We start from the raw sequence: 20,595 nt of genomic DNA, 5'->3' as shown, positions 1-20,595 counted from the left end.
TGTAAATGTAGCTTGTGTCATATCTAATGTGTAGATTGGGGATCCTAGGGAGACATTTCATCCATGTAACTGGATGCGATGAGATAAATTTAATCGCATGGCTCAATTGGGATTACAAACACTACCTGATGTTGTCATTCTTGGACAGCCCTATCCTTATTCTTTCCATCACATTCGCAAATAATTTTGGGTGCCTTGAGGCTATAGCTATCATGAGGACATGTATTTTTTAAACCTCACTTAACATGTGGCTTAGTTTTTAATCACATGATTAAGTAAATATTGTATATGTGAGGTGCAACTGGGGTTAAAGTAAAATTACGAGTCCGCGGTCTAAAAGAAAATCACGGGATGTCAAAGGCAAGAGTTGCTATAAGTTAGGCCGCACATGTACTTGGTGGTATTTGGTGTCAGTTGTTGGCCTAGATCATCTATTTGGCCATAAGTGTCAATTGTTGGTGACACTAGAGAGGTGGCATTTAATGATAACTAACGCCAATCTAATGGTCAAAGATGGCACAGAGACACTCGGGAATGGAAGTTGCCTAGCCAATTTAATTATTAGCCAGTCAGATTAATTTTCAGGGCATCGAAATAATTATTAAATTAATTTTCAGTATTTAAAGGTTGAAAATTAATATATAATTATGGCTAATGCTGGAAAAACCATTTGGGAAGGCTGTCACTTATCAAAAATGCTCGTGCAAGACTGAAAAACGTCTTTAGAGGCTAGAGAGACATTTTTAGTGTATTCAACCTGCAAGAGAGAGGGAGGAGAGGTTGTTAGTCTGATTTACAGCCATTGGAGGACCTTTTGAAGCTGCCAAGGGCAGGAGAAGACCAATCAACAATAAGAGATAGCATCTACAAGCTGTTGAGACAGGGTAGCAGCAGTAAATGATTGATTTTCTTCAATTCTTTGCATCTACAAGCTATTGTGGCATGGCAGCAATTGCATTTGACTGATTTTCAATCATTCTTCACAACAAAACTCTGAATTTACTCTCTCTACAGCTTTCCCTCTCATCTCCCAGCCATTTCACAGCCTTACTCCGAAAGTTCTCAGCACTTGGACCCTTGGAGGTTGAGAAATTTTAGATTTCTCTGCTGTAAACCCTAATATGCAGTAGAAATTAGGATTTAGCAGCAGCCTCGGGAATCATGCCAGAAATTGGAAGCTCCAAGACTTGGATTGAACAGGGCTGAAGCTGTTTTTAGCCTATTCAAGTGGAGGGACCAGCAAATAATTGAATTTGGGGCATTTTTCATCTCCATCAAAGCGGGTGAAGACCAATTGATTGCCTGAATCAAGGGGCAAATCAGATTAAAGACTTGCTGGTGATTTTGAACAGCAAGGGGAATTGGAATACCGAAAGGGATTGGGAGAATCCCATTGTAAATCAACTTCTTTTTCAATAAAGCTAAAGAAATACCGAAACGGACACCAATTTTGGGGGCAATCGGGTGTGCATTGTCCAAGATCAGTAGGTAAATTTGTATTTTCAGATTTGCATTAACAGTTTGTTGCTGTAATTAAGTTGTAATGAGGGATTTACCACCCATCCACGGAAGGAAGACGGGTTACAATAGCTAGATTTGGTCGTCCTTATAATAGTAGCTTCAACAGTATACTCCATTGCCTTGTTTTCAACTTTTTGTACCTTGGTAGGATTTGATGTTTATGAAAGATAATAATTTTCAAATCAAATCTACCATAAAATAGTAGAGGACAAGAGATGGATCATTAAGTGAGCCAATAAACTATGGCATGTTCGTGATACTAAAGGAAAATGGCAGGATAGATTTCTCCAATTGTGAAAGTCCAAGATTTCTTATCAAGGGGATTTCAATATGGAGGTTACTTATCCGAGGTCTTCCCACTAGGGATATACTTCGCACTTGCAAGATCTCATGTGGCCAATTTATCTTTTGCACAGTATATAATGTAATGAAACACTGATTCATCTCTTCATCTCATGCCCTATAGTGAGACAGATTTGAAGCTTTGTTTCCTATGTGTTGACCTTCATGACTTTGCAACAAATGCCCATCCATTCTTGGGTCATGGGCACGATGCCTTCTTTGTTCACTTTGCAATCAGATCATCCTTGCCTCTTCATTTTTTTCAAATGGACAGCTCTCTAGTACATTTCATGCACACATAATGCCTTTATTTTCTACTCAGCCTCATGTATCCATGGTCATGTGACCCATGTTCGAGGATTACTATTATGGCATATTTATTTTATGGTTTTAGAGGACCCGATTCTCCCTAACATGGCTGCTCCTTGACTAGATATTGTTTGCTCTACTTCTATTGTGCCACCTATATGATATTTGTGTGCTATGTTTTGGTAGTCTTTTGACTTGACTTGTGATTGCTAGAGCCTAGGATTTTCATGGCTAGCTACAAGGCCTAATATAAATACGTTCATTTGATCTAAGCTTCTTCTTCACACACACACACACACACACACACATAGAGAGAGAAATTTTTATGAATAGATCCTTACCAAAAAACAAATAAAGATTTATGTCTAGATTACTCTAAAACTATATTGGGTTCACAAGAAACTCTCACTGATGATATTCATATTGCTTGCCATTATATCATGGACACAATGCAAGACTAGGTAAAGCTCAAACATACACATTTTATGGAGGTAGATATCACTAAGTTGAGGTAGCAAAGGTCTTGTCACATCTTCCATGCAAAAAATCCCTAGATGCGATGGCCTACCAAATGAACTATTCTCAGCTTATGTTGATAAGCTTACGGACCCACTAGCTCAACTTTATCAACAAGTGTTAGATTAGGATTCAATAGCATGCACACACTCACAGTAAACAAGCGAACAACAAGAGAGAAGAGAGTTGCTAGAAGGTCACATCCACTGTGCGAGAATAATAATAAAAGTATGATCCCTACAGTACTTAAGTATCAAATCCATTGACAATTGTTCACATGAGAAAAAACCCTTCTAAGGTAAAAAGTGCATCTAGATAATAAAGTATTCACACCAGAGCTACAAAGGAATACAAGAAATGTAATAAATCCTTCCCCCCACAGGTAAATGATATGAATGTATGCAAGGAATCAGCAAATCAACTCCCCCCAACCCCCCATAGATAAATGATGTCAACGTATGCAAGAAATCGACAGATCATGGGATAAGCCTAAAGCCTTATGAAAGGCTTCCAAATTCTCTCTAGAGAGAGCTCTTATAAACATATCTATCAAATTGTCATGTATGATGTATAGGGACATAAACCAAGTCAATCTCCCCTACATGGAGCCTCTCTCTAACATAAAGATAATCCACCTCAATCTCCTTAGGGCAAGTATGAAAATTTGGATTTCATTTGGATTTCTCACATACCTAGCACTCTAACTATCGACATAGATAGAAGTGGGTGACTAGTATCTCTCATTAAGATCAACCAAAAAGCGCTTGAGCCACATACATTTCAGTGTAGTTGTATATGTTACCCTATATTCACCTTCACAGTAACTAGATGTGGCCATTGTAGATTGCTTCTTGCTTAACCAAGAGATGCATGACTCACCAAGTATGAAACAATTACCACTAGTGCACACCCGTATGTCAAAACGTCCAACCCAATCACTACTAGTGAATGCATGCAAGCAAAGAGAGGTACCTTTAGGAGAAAAAAGGCCAATGTTTTGAGTGCCTCTAAGATAGTGAAAGACACATCTGACTACCTATCAATCTATAGTACCAAGGTTGTGCGTAAAGTATGCCAACTAAGAGACTCCCAACTGAATATCTAGCCGCGTATTACACAAATACAATAGACATCCAATAACATGCTGATAGAGAGAAGCTCTAAATGGATCTTCTACATCCTCAAGTGTAAAGCTATGGCATGTCTCAATTGGAGTAACAAAAATCTTGTTACTTTCTACATTGTAACCAATGAAAATGCATGTGGCAACCTTGTCTTGCAACTATGTCTTCATTGCCATGGCATCAAAGCATATCCCAAACAACCTAAGATACAAATGTGTGACACCATTGGCTTTCAACCATTCCAAACCTCACAAGGCATATATTCAGCCAATGCTTTTTAGTGGTGCTGCAATTCAACACATATACTGCACACATAATAGCATCAAGCCAAAAACTTCAGGCGCAGCTTATTGTGTGAAAGGCTAAAGCATACAACATGTCATCTCCATCAAAGTCCAATTCTTTCTTTCAGTCATATTGTTTTTAAAAGGTGTATAAGGTATATACATTAATGTTTAATGCCCCTTTTAGCCAAGCAAGAGTTAAGCTCACATGACATGTATTCCCCCTCGATCTATATAGAGAGTAATCAATTTGCGCCCACTGCTATTTTCAGCCAAGGACAAGAAGGTTTTAAAGCATGCAAACACTTCTAATTTGCGACTCAAAGCACATGCCCAAAAATGATAGGTTATGTCATCAATGAAGGTAATCAAATTTGAGTATCCTTCAATGGATATGGCACACATGGGTCTACAAACATGACTATGCACAAGCTATAATTTTTTATCAACACACATAGATCCACTTATTAGAAATGAAGCATTGTGCATTTTGCCAAGAATCTCTTACATACATTTTCAGTAAGTGTTTTCAAAGGAGAAAGATCAAACACCAATTTTTTGTTTCTCAAACAAAGCAATCTATCATAATTAAGATGATCAAATCAAGCTTGCCACAACTCAATGTTATCCATAATGGTGATATCAATATGTAATGCATCCTCTTATACTCTCCTCTCATATGAGAGCAAGTTGATATAGACCATTGTACAATGTGTTGGTAACAAGGAGGGCATCCCTATCACTGCAATCATAGATACTGCATTGATCCGTGTGGAATTTAAACGCAAAACCAACATGTGCAATGGCTAAAACTAAAACTTCTTTGTGCCAAGCACATACAAAACATTTTCAAGCATAACAATTTTTCCATCTATTATAACAATGGGAATTTTTCCAATGTCTTAGATTGCATACGAAGAATAATTAGCACATACAACTAAACCCCCCCTTTTGTATGTTTGCATATGATACAAACAAGTCACACAAGGATGTTATGTGCTTGGAGAGACTATTATCAAAATACCACCATGTCTTGCTTTCTTCAACTACTAATAAGCCATGTGCATGAGAATCATAGGAACAATGCACAACCAAAGCATTAGATTGGCCAATGTCCAAACTTGCTAAAAGTGTTGTTGCATCCTCATACTTGCTGAATTTTCAGCAGCAATCATACTTGAGTGCTTCTTTTTTTCACTAGCAATCCTCTTTCTACATTAATAATTACCTCTCTTTTTCTCGGCACCCTCATCCTTGGTACTTGAAGAGTCCGTAGACAAGGCTGATTTGCCTTTGCCCTTTAAGTTTGATGGCTGGCCACTGCCATGATTTTCCTTTGTTCCTATGGCTGGCTGCAAGTGCAGGTCAAGATCCTTGAGATGGAGCTGGCTGTCTTCATAGTGCCTGCATGTCCTCAACCCATTCTGATCATCCCACCCAGAAATAGGATGATGACCTCTATTGAGACCAAGTGCATTGGGCCTGGTGAAACTAACTTAAGGGTCTATATTGAAACCTACGGATTAGCTTCTCATAAAGCCAATGAATGGGCTGATGATCTGTGAAAAAACACAAACTTATCTGTATTGGCCAGCTTGCTGGAACGAAAATTCCATTTTCCCTTCCCTGAGAACGATGTTGCAAAGCTTTTGCAAGTATAGCACCCTTGTGTGGTTATAATACAGCTACCAACAGTGATCAACAAAGATGTACTGTATGTTCTCACCCCCAACAACCTAAGACCGGAAATGCATAAATGTGATTAGCATTTGTAGACTCTAAAGAACAGTTGTGTCCATAAATTACTGCAGGCACAATCTTAGAAGAACAAAATTAACTGCAAATAAGACTTTCAAGGACTAATTTAGGGCCCCTTGTAGCTAGACCTAATCACAACCTGCATCAGATGGATCTGGCAACAAGAAAAGAACTTGGAAATTTCCATACAGCAAATACACTTACCAAAAACTAAGTGCATCCAGTTAAATACTGTGTGTGAAAGTTGCCCAAGCACAAAAGTATAATGAATATGAGGGCTTGCAACTATCTAATGAGACTTATACACATTGTGATACTGAATTAAACAGAACATAGTACATGTTAGAAGTTACATGTAAGGAAATATAAGATGCCAGTTGACTTGAAATGCAAGAAATTAAACAGTCACTAAATGCAAGAGAATTCCCCTACAATGCTTAAAAAGTTCTGGGAATTCTCTTGCACCTATTTGGCCTGTAGAAGCTTGAAATTTTAGACTAGTAAAGGAAAATCTTTGCAAAAATTCATTAATCCATCATGATAGTAATTCAATGCCTTTACTCAGCAAACCTAGGCATCAGATCAGTATTAACTTTAACATTCAACACAAGCCATGCACATGTTCAACTAGCTCTTAGATCATATCTCTGCATTCATTATGGAAACTCATAGATACCTTCAACTACGCAGTCAATGCACAGGAGTTTACCAGAATTGCTCCAACTGGATCCATCCACCAGTAGAACTCGCTCGCCAAAAAAGCAGCCAAAAGGCCAATAGAATTGGTGATCACATCAAAAAAGTGATCTTGAGCATAGGCCCTTACAATTTCATTCTTGTAACTCTGGCAGTATATCATGAGGAAGAACTTCACAAGTGTAACAAAGACCATAATTCCAATTACCCACGCTTTGTCACGACCACTCAAAGCCAGCTGTTTATCCTGCAGAATAATGTACGGCATTAAAATCCTATAACCTAACTCCATTGAGTAAGAAACAAGTAAACCTCCTACAGATTAAAAGGTCAGCAAATTAAATACCACATCTTCCTTGGTTAAAATCTCATAAATTTATTCAACAAAAATCCAAAGATTACAATTGAGAACACCAAAGCCTTGATTTTCCATCCACAGATAGATGGACAGTTTGAGGAAGCAAATTCCACAGTGTCGGATCTTTTGAGGTGCTATGTTTCAGACCATAAGACATAGTGGGAGCAGTATTTGCCCTTGGTCGAGTTTGCTTACAACAACACAATGCATAGTTCTACAGGTAAAGCTCCATTTGAGGTGGTTGAGAATGGCAAGAAGGTACCACCTGTTCTGTAAACCAAGGATAAGATCTTTGAGGCTGATCATTATCTGGAAAACTTAGATGTAGCCTATGCAAATATAAAATATGCACTTCAGAGATCGCAAGAAAAGCAAAAGAGGGCAGCTAATCACCACAGACGTGCTTTGCAGTTTGTAGAGGGTGATTATGTACTGCTGCGTTTTGAAAAGGCAAGGCTGAAAAAGATGAAAGGAAGAGAAAGATTGTATTTGAAGTTGAGTATGAGATACTATGGGCCCTTCCAGGTGTTGAAGAAGATACAACAATGTGGCATATCAGCGGAAATTACCTCTACATTGGCGAATACACAATGCCTTTCATGCTAGTTTGTTGAGGCCTTTTCATGGTGATGTGCCAAAGGATATATCTGCTGAAATTCAGTCTAAGGTTGAGGAGTTGGATGAGATTTTGGCACTCAAGCAGATTTTGGCACATAAGGAAAAAAAAAAGTCAAAGGTAAAGTTTCCAAGAGATACTTGGTGAAATTTCAAAATTATTCACCAATGGATGCCAAATGGATGGAAGAGGATGACTTGACAGACCATCCTCAATTGTTGCAACTTTACCTAGATGCCTTTCAGTTAGAGCCGATTTTAGTTCGGGCTCCGTCAAGTTCAGCACAGTAAGGGTTCGGAGTTTTGCCTAATGCTCAAGGGGGAGGTAGCACTTCCACTCCTTCAGCTATGGACAGCTCTCGTATGTAGTGGATCTCGGATGTATTCAGCATGCATCCAACGTACTATGCTAACAGTATGTTTGCCATGAGGTCACTACTTAGTGTAGTAGTCACTGTAAGATGTATGCAGATGAGTATGAGTTTCACCCAGACACTTGAACTATACTTTTGCATCAGCTTATGATCAATTTAGCATGAATTTTACCTCAATTTTGAGACAAATTCTAATCAGTTTCAACTCAGTTTTTTATCAACTTGACAACTGTTTATCGTCACTTTTGGGATCAGTTTTTGCATTGATTGCTGGTCAATTTTTGCAATGAGTTTGTGATCTATTTGGGATCACATTTTGTAGTGACCAGGAGGCACAGAGATCGAGACAATAGGTGTTCGTTACGCGCGGAGAGACAGAGAGAGCAAAGCAGAGAGTGTGCACAATTTTAGATATAATGACGAGTGTGTACCCTTAGGTTTTTAGATAGATATATATGTGTAGGTACAAGTGCTAAGGGTGTGTTCACACCCGGGCACATTTAAAGGCACGAGGGCCTTAATCCCAACAACCTCCCACCTAAAGACAATGTGCCTTAAGAGGAGAAAAGAATCAACTAAGTCTAGGTATGTACAAAGCTGAAATACATATATCTATCCAACTCCCATCATCTATCAGCAATGAGCAAACCGCTCTGCTGGAAGACCCTTCGTAAGAAGGTCTACAAGATTATCATCTGTATGCACTTTGACAAGCTCAATGCTCTTGTTGTCAAGTACATCTCTAATGAAGTGGTACTTCACCTTTATGTGCTTTGTCTTTCGTCTTTGCATGAAAGACAGGATTCCGTGCTAGCATGATAGCACTTTGACTATCACAATGGAGAACATGTAACTCTGTGATGCCAAGCTCTCCCACCAGATGTGAAAGCCATAAAGCCTCCTTGCATGCCTCAAGGGCAGCTACATACTCTGCCTCTATAGTAGCAGACAATGCAACACACTTTTGCAGCCTGGAGATCCAAGAGACTGCTCCTCCTGTGAAAGTAAACACATACCCAGAAGTGGGACTTTCTGCAATCCACATGACCAGCATAGTCTACATCCGTAAAGCCAACAATAGATACCTTCTACTTTCCAAAGCAGATGCACAACTTCTTTGTGCCTTTGAGGTATCTCATAATATCTTTCACTACATCCCAATGCTTCTTGCCAGGGTTTGCCATGTATCTGCTAACCACTCCCACTGCAAAGGCAATGTCAGGACGTGTAGCAACCATAGCATACATCAAACTGCCAACAGCTAAAGCATATGGTATCTTGGCCATTTCAACCTTCTCATCATCATATGTAGGGTTGTCCTCTGCACCGAGTTTCACATATGGAGGCAATGGAACCCCAATTGTTTTCCCCCCCTCCATATTGAAACACTGCAAAACTTTGGAGATATACTCCTGCTGAGATAGAGCAATCCTTTTGACCTATCTCTAGGTATTCGCATACCAAGAATGTGATTTGCATCACCAAGATCCTTCACGCCAAAGCTGCCATGAAGACTTTGCTTCAGTGAATCCAAGGCATGAGTATCCCTGCTAGCAATCAGCATGTCATCAACATACAGAACCAAGATAATCAAGTTGTCATCTGCTGCCTTGTTAGTGTACAAGCAATGATCCACTTGACTTCTATAGAAACCTTGAGATTGCATAAATGTATCAAACTTATGATACCATTCTCTTGGTGCTTGTTTCAGCCCATGCAAACTCCTTTTGAGTTTACATACCATCTTTTCTTTCCCTTTTTCAACAAACCCTTCAGGCTGCTGCATATATATATCCTCATACAAATCACCATGTAAGAATGTAATCTTTACATCCATCTATATGAGCTCCATATCTTCAGCTGCAACCAAGCCCAAAATGGTTCTCAATGTAGTCATCTTGACTACAGGATAGAAAATCTCATCAAAGTCAATTCTATGATCCTGCTTATACCCCTTTACAACCAATCTTGCTTTGCACTTTGGTGAGAAACCAGAAGTGACCTTCATCTTGTAAACCCACTTACATGGAAGTGTTTTCTGCCCTTTAGGCAACTGCACCAAGTCCCAAGTGCCATTTTTCTCCAGAGATTCCATTTCTGACAACATAGCTTTATACAATTTCTCGCTGTCCTGTCTGTCCATTGCTTCCTTAAGGTAAGACCGTTCACCACAGTCTGTCAACATGGCATAATCAACCACATAATTTGCACCAGGAATGAATCTATCAGGTTGTCTAGTAGCCCTACACAATCTCCTAACCCAATGATCATTGTTTGCTAGTTGTTGAGCATTTTCAGCTTGCTATCCTAGCATTTCAGCCTGCAAATCAGTATTAACAGCTTGCTGTCCTGGCTATTCCTGCACATGTAGTGGCTCATCATCATGGGCAATAGCTGGCTGACCATTTCCAGCATTATTTTCTGCATTTACACGTTCATTTACAACACGTATTTGCTGTTGTACAGCGGGCACATTTTGCTATCCAAAAGGTATTTCTTCCTGGAATACAACCCTAAGGACCTCCTCAGTCTTTTCAAGCTGTTTGTACATGCAATCTTCCCGGAAGATAACATCATTGCTGCATACTATTTTCTTTTTCTCGGGATCCCACAATCTACACCCCATTTCACCCTCATCACCATATCCAAGGAAAATGCATTTACAGGACTTTGGTTCAAGTTTGCTGCGTTTTTATTTACAAATGTGCACAAAAGCCTCGCAGCCAAACACTTTCAAGTGAGCATATGAAGGTGGCTTGCCCGACTACGCTTCTTGGGGAACCCCCCCCCCCCCCAAAAGACTTGTTTGGTGACCGATTAATCAAGTGTACGGCTGTCATAACAGCCTCTGCCCAAAAACCATAGGATAATACAACATGAGACAGCATCGTACAGACCTTATCCTGTATGATTCGATTCATACGCTTTGCAAATCCATTTTGGGGTGGATTATGAGGGACAGTGAGCTCCCTCTTTATCCCTTTGCTGTCACAAAAGGCCTAAAAGGCCTTAGACATATATTTCCCGCCATTATCAGAGCGAAGACACTTGAGTGTCTTATCGATTTGATTTTCAACCAATGCCAAGAATTTTTTAAACTTGTCAAGCACTTCATCTTTGCTACAAATAGGATAAACCTATACCTTTCGTGTAGCATCATTGACAAAAGTGACAAAATATTTCTTATCCCCTAAAGATAATCCTAGCATCTAACATACATCTGAATGTACTAACTCCAGAGACGAAGATTTCAAAGAAAGAGACTTTTTATGAGACGCCTGTGCATGTTTACCATAAACACAATGATCACAATGCTCAAAATCAACATAACGAAGACAAGGCAAGTAACCCAAACGAGAAAGCACTTTCATTCCTGTTTGACTCATGTGTCCCAACCGGCCATGCCACAAAGAAACCTTGGTTGCTCGGTCATGGCAACAACATTATCACTTACACTAGATATATGGAGACGATACAAAGTATCACTTTTACAACCTCTGGCAATCACTCTAGATCCCTTACAGATCTTCCATTTTCCATCACCAAAGGTGGTATGAAAACCATCATCATCTAGCTGCCCTGTGCTAATCAAGCTCTTCTTGAGCTGAGGTACATACCGTACATGCTGAAGTGTAAAGACAGAGCCATGCTGAAACTGTAACTGCGCGCTGCCAATACATGCAATATCACATGTATAGTTGTCCCCAAGATGAACAACACCATGTCGACCCCCTGTATAGGCAGAGAACCACTCTCGATGAGGGGTGATATGAAAGGAAGCAACCGAATCAAGAATCCATGTATGCATGTCTTCATCTGTATCTGCAAATAAAGCATGTGCAACAAAGTGTGAAGAGACCAAAAGTACGTCATTCCTACTATCCTCACTGTCACGAGTGACTATATTCACCTTTTTAATTTTGACACTGCTCTTCTTGGGTTGACCCTCTTTTTCTCTTCTTTGTTGTCATCTGTCTTCTTGCTCTTTCCTTTCTCTTTCTTCCATTTGTAGCACTCACGTTCAAAGTGACCCTTCTTACCACAATGGTGGCATTCAACATCTTTGCCACGTGATTTACTGCGTCCCTTGCTATCAAATTTGCCTTTCTGCTGTGATCTGCCCCTAGTATGCAAAGTACTAGAAGACTTATTGGATGCATTGTTCTACCGATTCATTTCTTCCATGAGTAGAGCACTCTCTACATCAGCATACAAAAGAATTGCATTGGAATTATTCATAGCAGTCCTGAATGTATTCCAACTCTCTGGAAGAGTGCAAAGCAAAAACGTAGCCTTAAATTCTTCATCAATCAAGAACTTCAAGGCAACCAACTAACTGAAAATAGAGTTAAACTCACTCAAGTGAGTAGACATTGTTGTGCCCTCTTTCATACGCAAATCCATAAGCTTTTTCAGCCAATACACTTTGCCTGCAGCACTCTTCTGTGCATACAGTTCTTCCAGTCGAGTCCATATAGCATATGCAGAATCCAAACCTTCAATGTTAAACAACAAGGCATCAGAAATCGATAGCTTGATGGTTGAGCATGCAAGCTCATTTAACTCATCCCTATCTTCCTATTCCATGTCCGCAGGCTTTGCCCCTTTGGTTTTAATTGGCTTTGCCTGCTTCTTTTGCAACAGGATATTGTAGCACTATTTTTGTGAAACTGCAAAGTTATGTGCTCCTTCAAGCTTCTTTATGTGCATGAGATTACTGCTGTCACTGCTGCCAGCCATGATTTTCAGCCCAAATGTGACCAAAAAATCAGCAAATGCAGGCCCAAACTATCACCCAAGTGACCAAGGTACAAACAAGTATCAACCAGCAATAAATGACCACGTAGAAGCAGAGATTTCAGATCTGTAAATAAATTTTCAGAAGCACCAAACCATGTGCTACAGCATTTCACAACTGATTACAGCTGTTTCAAGGGCATATACATCACATTACACGAGAAATTCCAAATTTTAGCTGCAATTTCTGTTGTACATGTACCCACGGGCATAAAATTTGACACGAACGGTCAAAAGCCCCAAAATGTTTGTGCTCAAAGCATCAACCACACATCTGCATTTTCTCTATCATGCATAGAACAGGCCAATTTTGCCAAAATAGAGCAATTTCAACAAAACCCCCAAATTTTGGAAGTATTGGATGTCCAAATTGCATGGAATTCAACCCACATGTACGTAAAATGACCAAATGGTGCACAAATTTTGCCCAAACTGCAAAAGCCCCAAATTGCACGGGGTCCAAAGTGCATCAACCTCGAGAAATTGGGTAAGTTTCAGCCCAATTTATGCATGTACATGAGAAACCCCAAATGTCAAAGGCAAAATGTCACAAATTCCTGCAATTTCTGAGATAGATATCACTGTTGCATCTTACTCGCACCAAATCTAGACAAATCCCCAAATTTTCCAAGTCCTGCGTGCACTAATTTCAATGAAATTGAAAGAATTTCACTAAAATGTGAAAAAACCTCAAAATTCCCGAGCAAATGTGCACCAACTTTGCAATTTCCGAGTCAAATTGTCCAGTTCTGCATTAAGATCCCCAAATTCAGAAAAAGCCCTAAATTTCTGGGCTTGGATTGCACAAAAATTTGTGTTGTGCCTCCACGCATGAACTCTTGGTAGGCAAACTTCAAAAAAAAAGGAATTTTGAAGAAAAGAAAATGTTGAACGACGGGTCAACGGACCTGTCGTGCAGGTCACCGCCTGGTGCCTGCTCTCGCGTTGTGTGTGGAGGCCCGTCAGCGGTTCCGTCAGCGGTTCTGTCGTGCAGCTCGCTCGTCGCCTCTGCAGTCATCGTGCACAGCTCTCGCCAGTCGCATCCCTGAACCGTGCAGCGTCTGTCGTCAGCGTTGTCACGCTACCACGCTACAGCTCCCGCCAATCACCTGTTCGACTAGCAACACATCAACTGCCTGACAACTGACTACTTCACAACTGCTCGCCTGTCCTACTCGTGACCTCACGACCTGCTCACTTGTCCTGCTCGAACTCCGAGAGGTATGATCTCCTCAACCGCAGCTCTGATATCAGTTTGTAGTGACCAGGAGGCACGAAGATCGATACAATAGGTGTCCGTTACACGCAAAGAGACAAAGAGAGTGAGACAAAGAGCAGAGCAGAGAGTGTGCACAATTTTAGATACAATGACCAGTATGTACATTGAGGTTTTTAGATAGATATATATGTGTAAGTACAAGTGCTAAGGGTATATTCACACCTGAGCACATTTAAAGGCACGAGAGCCTTGTAAAAATTACACGACGCAGCAAACAGAATCTGAGAAAGAGATAGAGATAGAGAGTACACAATAGATAAGAGGAGAATTAGAAAATTTCTTTAGCTCCAAACAACTAATACATAGATGGCTCTGTCCACCCGTGCGCTTCCACAGTGAAGATTAGATGGCGATCTAGACAGAAGATAGGTGAAGAGCTTAAAGCTAGCTGAAACAACTCTGACTGGGTAAAAGATAGATGATCGATGGCTGTGAAGGGGTTTAGCTTTTATAACCCGTGAAGTACCATATGAGCCTCCACTAATCAACTAGAGAATATTCCAGGGAATATTTCCTTTACCGTCGAGCCGAGGGCACTGCCCCCGGACCCCAAAATAGGGGCCTCTTTTAACTCCCTTACCCCGCAACTCGATGCAATGTGCCTCGAGTTGCTACCAGCTTAACTACTCAATCTAACCCAAAGATTAGACCCACAATGGTCACCTTTTTGCCATCCGGTTACATAGACCTCATCTAATATACAAGTCAGGACTCAACCAATGTCCAGGCTCACATTTGGCTTCTCCTCATAATGGGGGCCTTACCACTTTGAGCACCATGGATCATTGGAGGCACCTTATGAGTGTGGGGCATTGAGCATATTTAACACCCCCCCTCAATGTCCACCTATAGGTGAACTATCTCCTCGGCCCAATGCCGAGTCTCTAAAGATGAACTTGAAGCAGATTCTTCGTAACTGCTTTAGTGAAGATATCTGCTTCATTCTCCTCTATTGGACAGTAGACCAGTTCCACTATCCCATCCTCTATTAAATCACGCACATAGTGATACTGGATCTATATATGTTTGTGCCTGCATGAAACATTGGATTTTTTGCAATAGCGATGCAGCTCTGATTGTCACATCTCAGCTTAGTTGGTTCTTCATCCTGCACTCCCATATGCCATAGGATCCTTTTCAACCATACTACTTCACATGCAGCAAAACAAGCTGCCTTGTACTTTGCTTCGGTAGAAGACAATGCCACTGTTCGCTGCTTCTTACTAATCCAAGAGAAAATTCATGAACCCAAAGAGAAATAATAACCAGAAACTGACTTCTTGGAATCATAGTCTCCTGCCCAATCTGAGTCACAATTCCCCACAAGAGAAGTTCCGGAACTGTATGTGATACCATAGTCAAGAGTTTCCTTCAAGTATCTGAGCACCCGCATCCCAGCCTTCCAATGACTCTCATGAGGTTTGTTTGAGAACCTGCTTAAAACACCAACAGCAAAACTGATATTCGGTCTGATATTACACAAGTAGATCAGACTGCCGACCATCCTTCTATACCTCCCAATGTTTGCCAGTGCTGATGTATCCTCAACGGATAACTTTGCATTCACCTCCATAGGTATAGCTATCTCCTTGCACTCGGTCATACCAAATGCCTTCAAGATCTCCCATGCATACTTCTTCTGAGGCCTCCTCTTGAATTCATTATAAATATGAGGCCTGGGGAGGCACAAGGGAGTATAAGGAGACCCCAAGAGACTGCGAGAGAGAGGTAGAGAGAAGGATACCCCTCCAAGAGATTGTGAGGGAGAGCTTGAAAGAGAGAGGAGAGAGAGAGAGAGAGAGAAGAGTCACCCCGAGAGGCTGCAAGGAAGAGAGTTAGCCCAATTTCCTCTATTTCAATCCTCGACTTACCCATCTTCTCTTATGCTCTCCCATCTCGAATCTATTCCGCCTTCTTAATCTCGAGTCTATTTACAGCCAATGACCTCCAAGCAAAGAATGTTGCGTGCAAATGGCAATCCTACAACTGGCCAGATCTTTCCTAGCTCTTGCCAGACTTCAATTCCCAAACAATAGTGCAACAAGCCCAAGTCTGTCATTTCAAACTCAGAACTCAAAGCCTTTCGAGTTTGATTGATCATATCTTCATAGTCACCTGTAATAAAAAGGTCGTCCACATATAGAACAATCACTACAGACTTTTTACCATCCCTGTAAACATACAAGTTAGCATCTGAGGCACATCTTTTGAAGTTTAAGCTTTAAAAGAACTTATCTATCTGCTGGTACCATGCTCTGGGGGCTTGTTCCAGCCCAGACAATGCCTTCTTCAGCTTACACACTTTGTTCTCACAATGGGGGACCTCAAACCCTGGTGGCTGAGCCATGTACACCTCCTCCTTGAGGTCACCATTTAAGAACGTTGACTTAACATCCATTTGGTAAACTCACCACTGCTTGTGGGCAGCCATTGCAAGTACTGAGCGAATAGTGGTCATTCTGGCAGTTGAAGCAAATGACTCTTGAAAATCAAACCCTTCAACCTGAGAAAATCCTTGTGCAACCAGTCTAGCTTTGTACTTTTCTAAGGTACCATCAGCCTTGTACTTTACCTTCCAGAGCCACTTGGTGCCAATAACCTTCCTTCTGGCAGTTGAAGCAAATGACTCTTGAAAATCAAACCCTTCAACCTGTGAAAATCCTTGTGCAACCAGTCTAGCTTTGTACTTTTCTAAGGTACCATCAGCCTTGTACTTTACCTTCCAAAGCCACTTGGTGCCAATAACCTTCCACTTTGCTGGCAGATCCACTAGCTCCCAAGTCTCATTCTTCATTATGCTGCCATACTCGGCTTGCATAGCTGCCTTCCATGCTGGATCTGCAAGTGCTTCTTCTAAGTCAGTTGGCTCCTTTACTTCTCTCATAATCTCAGCCATCAAGGCCATATTGACTATGTGAGCAAAAGCCCTCCTTTGCTCCTCTATTCTCTGAGACCTCCTTGGTCCGTTTGCCTTCTCCTCAACAAATGTGGGCATAGGATGATTGTGGTCATAGAGCTGCTTCACCCAATGCGGCAATGGCTTTTCCGGTGGGGTAATGTCAGGTTTGTGAACTTTTTCCTCATCATCTGAAGATGACGCTTCCTCCTCCTTAAGGATAGGGATAGCTCTCGGGACAGGTTCATAGTGGACTACTTCTTCACTTGATGATAAAGTGGAAGAACTTGCCTTCTCCTCCTCCACTGTATGTAGCTGCTCCTTGAACACCACATCACAGCTCGCGATGATCTTTGCCTCTTGGTCATATAATTTGTAAGCCTTCTGCTCATCACTATAACCCAAGAAGATACATTTTCTGCTTTTTGGTTGTAACTTGTTTCTCTTCTTATCTGGAATATGTGCATAACATTCACATCCAAAAATTCTAAAGTATAAGACAAATAGTTTCTTACCAGTGTAAGCCTCATGAGATGTTTTTCCCTTGAGAGCCTTTGTGTAGCTCCAATTTAAAATGTAGACTGCAGTATTAACAGCTTCAACTCAAAAATGGTTAGACAATCCCTTGTCATTTAGCATGCATCTTGCCATCTCCACAATGGTGCGATTCCTACGTTCCACAACACCGTTCTGCTCAGTTGTGTGAAGCATCATCAATTCACGCTTGATCCCTTTGCTCTTGCAAAAGTCTTCAAACTCCTTTGAGTTGAACTCACCACCACCATCTGTTCTAAATTTATTCACACTTTTCCATGTTTCATTCTCAATAAGTGTTAGCCATTCTTTAAACTTACCAAAAGCTTGAGTCTTATCACAAAGGAAGTACATCCACATCTTCCTACTGTAGTCGTCGACAATCAACATAAAATAATAAGATCCCCCCAAGACTCATGTAGGCATCTTTCCGCACAAGTCAGCATGCACCAACTCTAGAGAAGCCTGTGCTCTATTCTTGCTTTCTTGTGGAAATGCCTTTCTTGTTGCTTGCCCATCATACAAATCAGCATGCACCAACTCTAGAGAAGCTTGTGCTCTATAATGCCTTTCTCTGTTGCTTGCCCATTATACAAGCTTCACATGGTTCCTTCAATTCAATCATTGCAGGTAGGTAAGCAACCATACCTTGCTTGTGCATCTCCTTCAACACTGCAAATCCAATGTGTCCAAACCTTTCATGCCAAAGCTTACTCGTGCTCACTCCAACGGTGGCTGTAAGAGCACTTAGCTCATATAGGTTGTTCCTTATTTCTCCTTTGCCAACAACTTTGCCATCACTGTCAAGAATTTCTGCACCTGTCTTCTTGAACCTCACTTCATTACCAAGATCAGTTATGGCAGCCAACTGATAACAGATTTGTCCTAATTTCGAGAATATACAACACATTTGAAAGCTTTTTGACATCACCATTTGCAGCAACAAATGAAATAGTACATGTGCCCGCAGCAGGGCATTTTGCATCATTTCCGACTGTCACAATGATAGATTCTTGTAGAGGCTACATAGAACTGTATAGACCTTTCTTATTGGTCATGTGACGGGAGGCCCCACTATCCAACACCCATGAGTCAGTAGTAGATTATTCTTGCGCCGAGGAGCACACCTCCTCAATGGTTGCCATCAATAACTCCAACTCTACTTCAGCCATATTGGCTGTCTCTTTCCCTTTACTTTTAAGGGTACCATTCTTTTCATCTACCTTCTTAACACGACAATCTGTGATTGCATGTCCTTTCTTCTTGCAGTAGAAGCACTCTCCTTGAAACTTCTTCTTACCACCCTTCTTCTTTTTGTCACCATCATCTTTAGTGAAGGAACTACCTTTGCCTTTTGCATTGGCAGAGAATGCAGCATCTCCATTGTTACTTCCTTCTCAGGCTTTCAGCCTCAACTCCTCCTCCAGCAATAATGCACAAAACTCGTCAAAACTCTAAGCTTGAGGTCTCACCTGAGTATTAAGGGTAGTTACTAGTCTATCAAACTTTTGTGGACAAATCTGAAGACACCTCCGAGCTAGCTCCTCGCTAGTCTTTTGTATCCCAGCACCACCCATCTAGTCACGCAGATTCTTAATCCGAGTGATGAATGCTTCAATTGTCTCTCCTTCAACAAACTTCTCCGCTGCTAGTTGATTCTCCAAGTTTTGAATCCTTGTTTGGTTTCGCGTTTCATACTGACTCCTCCATACATTCCAAGCCTCTGATGCTTTGGTTGTATGCTGAATCAAAGTCAAAACACTGTCAAAACAGCTTGTAACTAAGGCACACAATGCATCTGCTTCGTTTCCAAGCTCATAGAAGATCTGCATTTAGAGGAATCATCACACTAGGATTTGATGGATCGGGGGTAGGCTATGGTTCTACATCAGTCCCCAGCACAGTCTCCAAAAGCTCATAAGAATCAATGATAGTTGTAATTTTGAACTTCCACAAGGTATAGTTTGTACCATCTAACTTTCCTTCGCTGAAGGTTGGTGGATGAATCCTCGGTGTTTGAATAGCTGGTATAGCAATACCACCTCCTGCACCACTTTCTAATGCGCCAAAACCGCTTCCGGAAGATGACATTGTTCCTCTTTGCTGTTGAAGCCTTTGCCTCTTGTGCACTCTTTGATCCCTAGAGCCCCCTGGGCTCTGATACCATGTAAAAATTACACGGCACAGCGAATAGAATCTGAGAAAGAGATAGAGATAGAGAGTACACAACAGATAAGAGGAGAATTAGAAAATTTCTTTAGCTCCAAACAACTGATACAGAGATGGCTCTGTCCACCTGTGCGCTTCCACAGTGAAGCTTAGATGGCAATCTAGACAGAAGATAGGTGAAAAGCTTAAGGCTAGCTGGAACAACTTTGACTAGGTGAAAGATAGATAATCGATGGCTGTGAAGGGGTTTAGCTTTTATAGCCTGTGAAGGCGATTAGGTCGGCATGACCGACCTACCATATGAGCCTCCACTAGTCGGCCAGGGAATATTCTCTTTACCGTCAGGCCAAGGGTGCTGCCCTTAACTACTCAGTCCAACCCAAAGATTAGACCCACAATGGTCACCTTTTTGCCATCCGGTCACCATAGACCTCATCTCATATACAAGTCAAGACTCAACCAATGTCCGAACTCACATTTGGCTTCTCCTCATAATGAGGGCCTTACAACTTTGAGCACCATGGATCATTGGTGGCACCTTGTGAGGATGGAGCATTGAGCATATCTAACAAGCCTTTATTCCCAACACATTTGTAGCAGTTTGAGATCGGTTCTCAAATGAGCAAGTGATCAGTTTATGATCAGATTATACTCAATTTTCAATGGTTTACATTTGGTTCCAAACAACATATGTTATGATGCAATTGATGTTTTAGCCACAGTTTATGCTTGGTTATGCTATGCTATGGTTTGGTTTTGCCAGATGAGTTGACCTCATGAGAAATAGACATGTCACATAATAATCTAGCAATGTTTTTGAGATTCTTGTGAGTCTTACGTAATGTTATGATTGGTTGGCAATTTTCAGTATGTGCTGGGCATATGGAATGGTTGAGCAACAATGTGCAATGTTGTATTAACTATGATGCCTTGTGGAAATTCCAATCCACTATTTTGCTTTTTATACATTTGACAGTGCAATCGAGGACAATTGCAAGGATTTTAAGAGGGAGGGCTGTCATG

The 20,595-nt window shown here is 41.0% G+C and overlaps 1 protein-coding gene across 2 annotated transcripts in view; it reads right to left on the bottom strand.

Annotated features, from left to right (window-relative positions):
- The window catches only part of LOC148038708 (metal tolerance protein 11-like), a 63,451-nt gene that overhangs the window by 22,385 nt on the left and 20,471 nt on the right, over positions 1–20,595 (bottom strand). Inside the window, exons 5-6 of one of the 2 annotated variants that reach the window (XR_015690245.1) lie at positions 6,564–6,797; positions 5,325–5,832 (exon numbers count right to left, since the gene is read on the bottom strand). Coding sequence is in view for 1 of the 2 variants with exons in the window: in XM_087674472.1 (XP_087530598.1) it covers positions 6,564–6,797 (234 nt within the window). In the remaining variant the exon portion in view is untranslated. The remainder of the gene's footprint in view (positions 1–5,324; positions 5,833–6,563; positions 6,798–20,595) is intronic. The other variant, XM_087674472.1, reaches the window with a different exon arrangement.

The sequence above is a fragment of the Lygodium microphyllum genome, chromosome 3 (genome assembly GCF_053477565.2).
Source record: "Lygodium microphyllum isolate KBCC chromosome 3, Lygodium_microphyllum_v1.1.10, whole genome shotgun sequence".
Classification (NCBI taxonomy): Eukaryota; Viridiplantae; Streptophyta; class Polypodiopsida; order Schizaeales; family Lygodiaceae; genus Lygodium; species Lygodium microphyllum.
The sequence above is the reverse complement of the archived record's forward strand: the minus strand, read 5'-3'. Positions and strand labels throughout refer to the sequence as shown.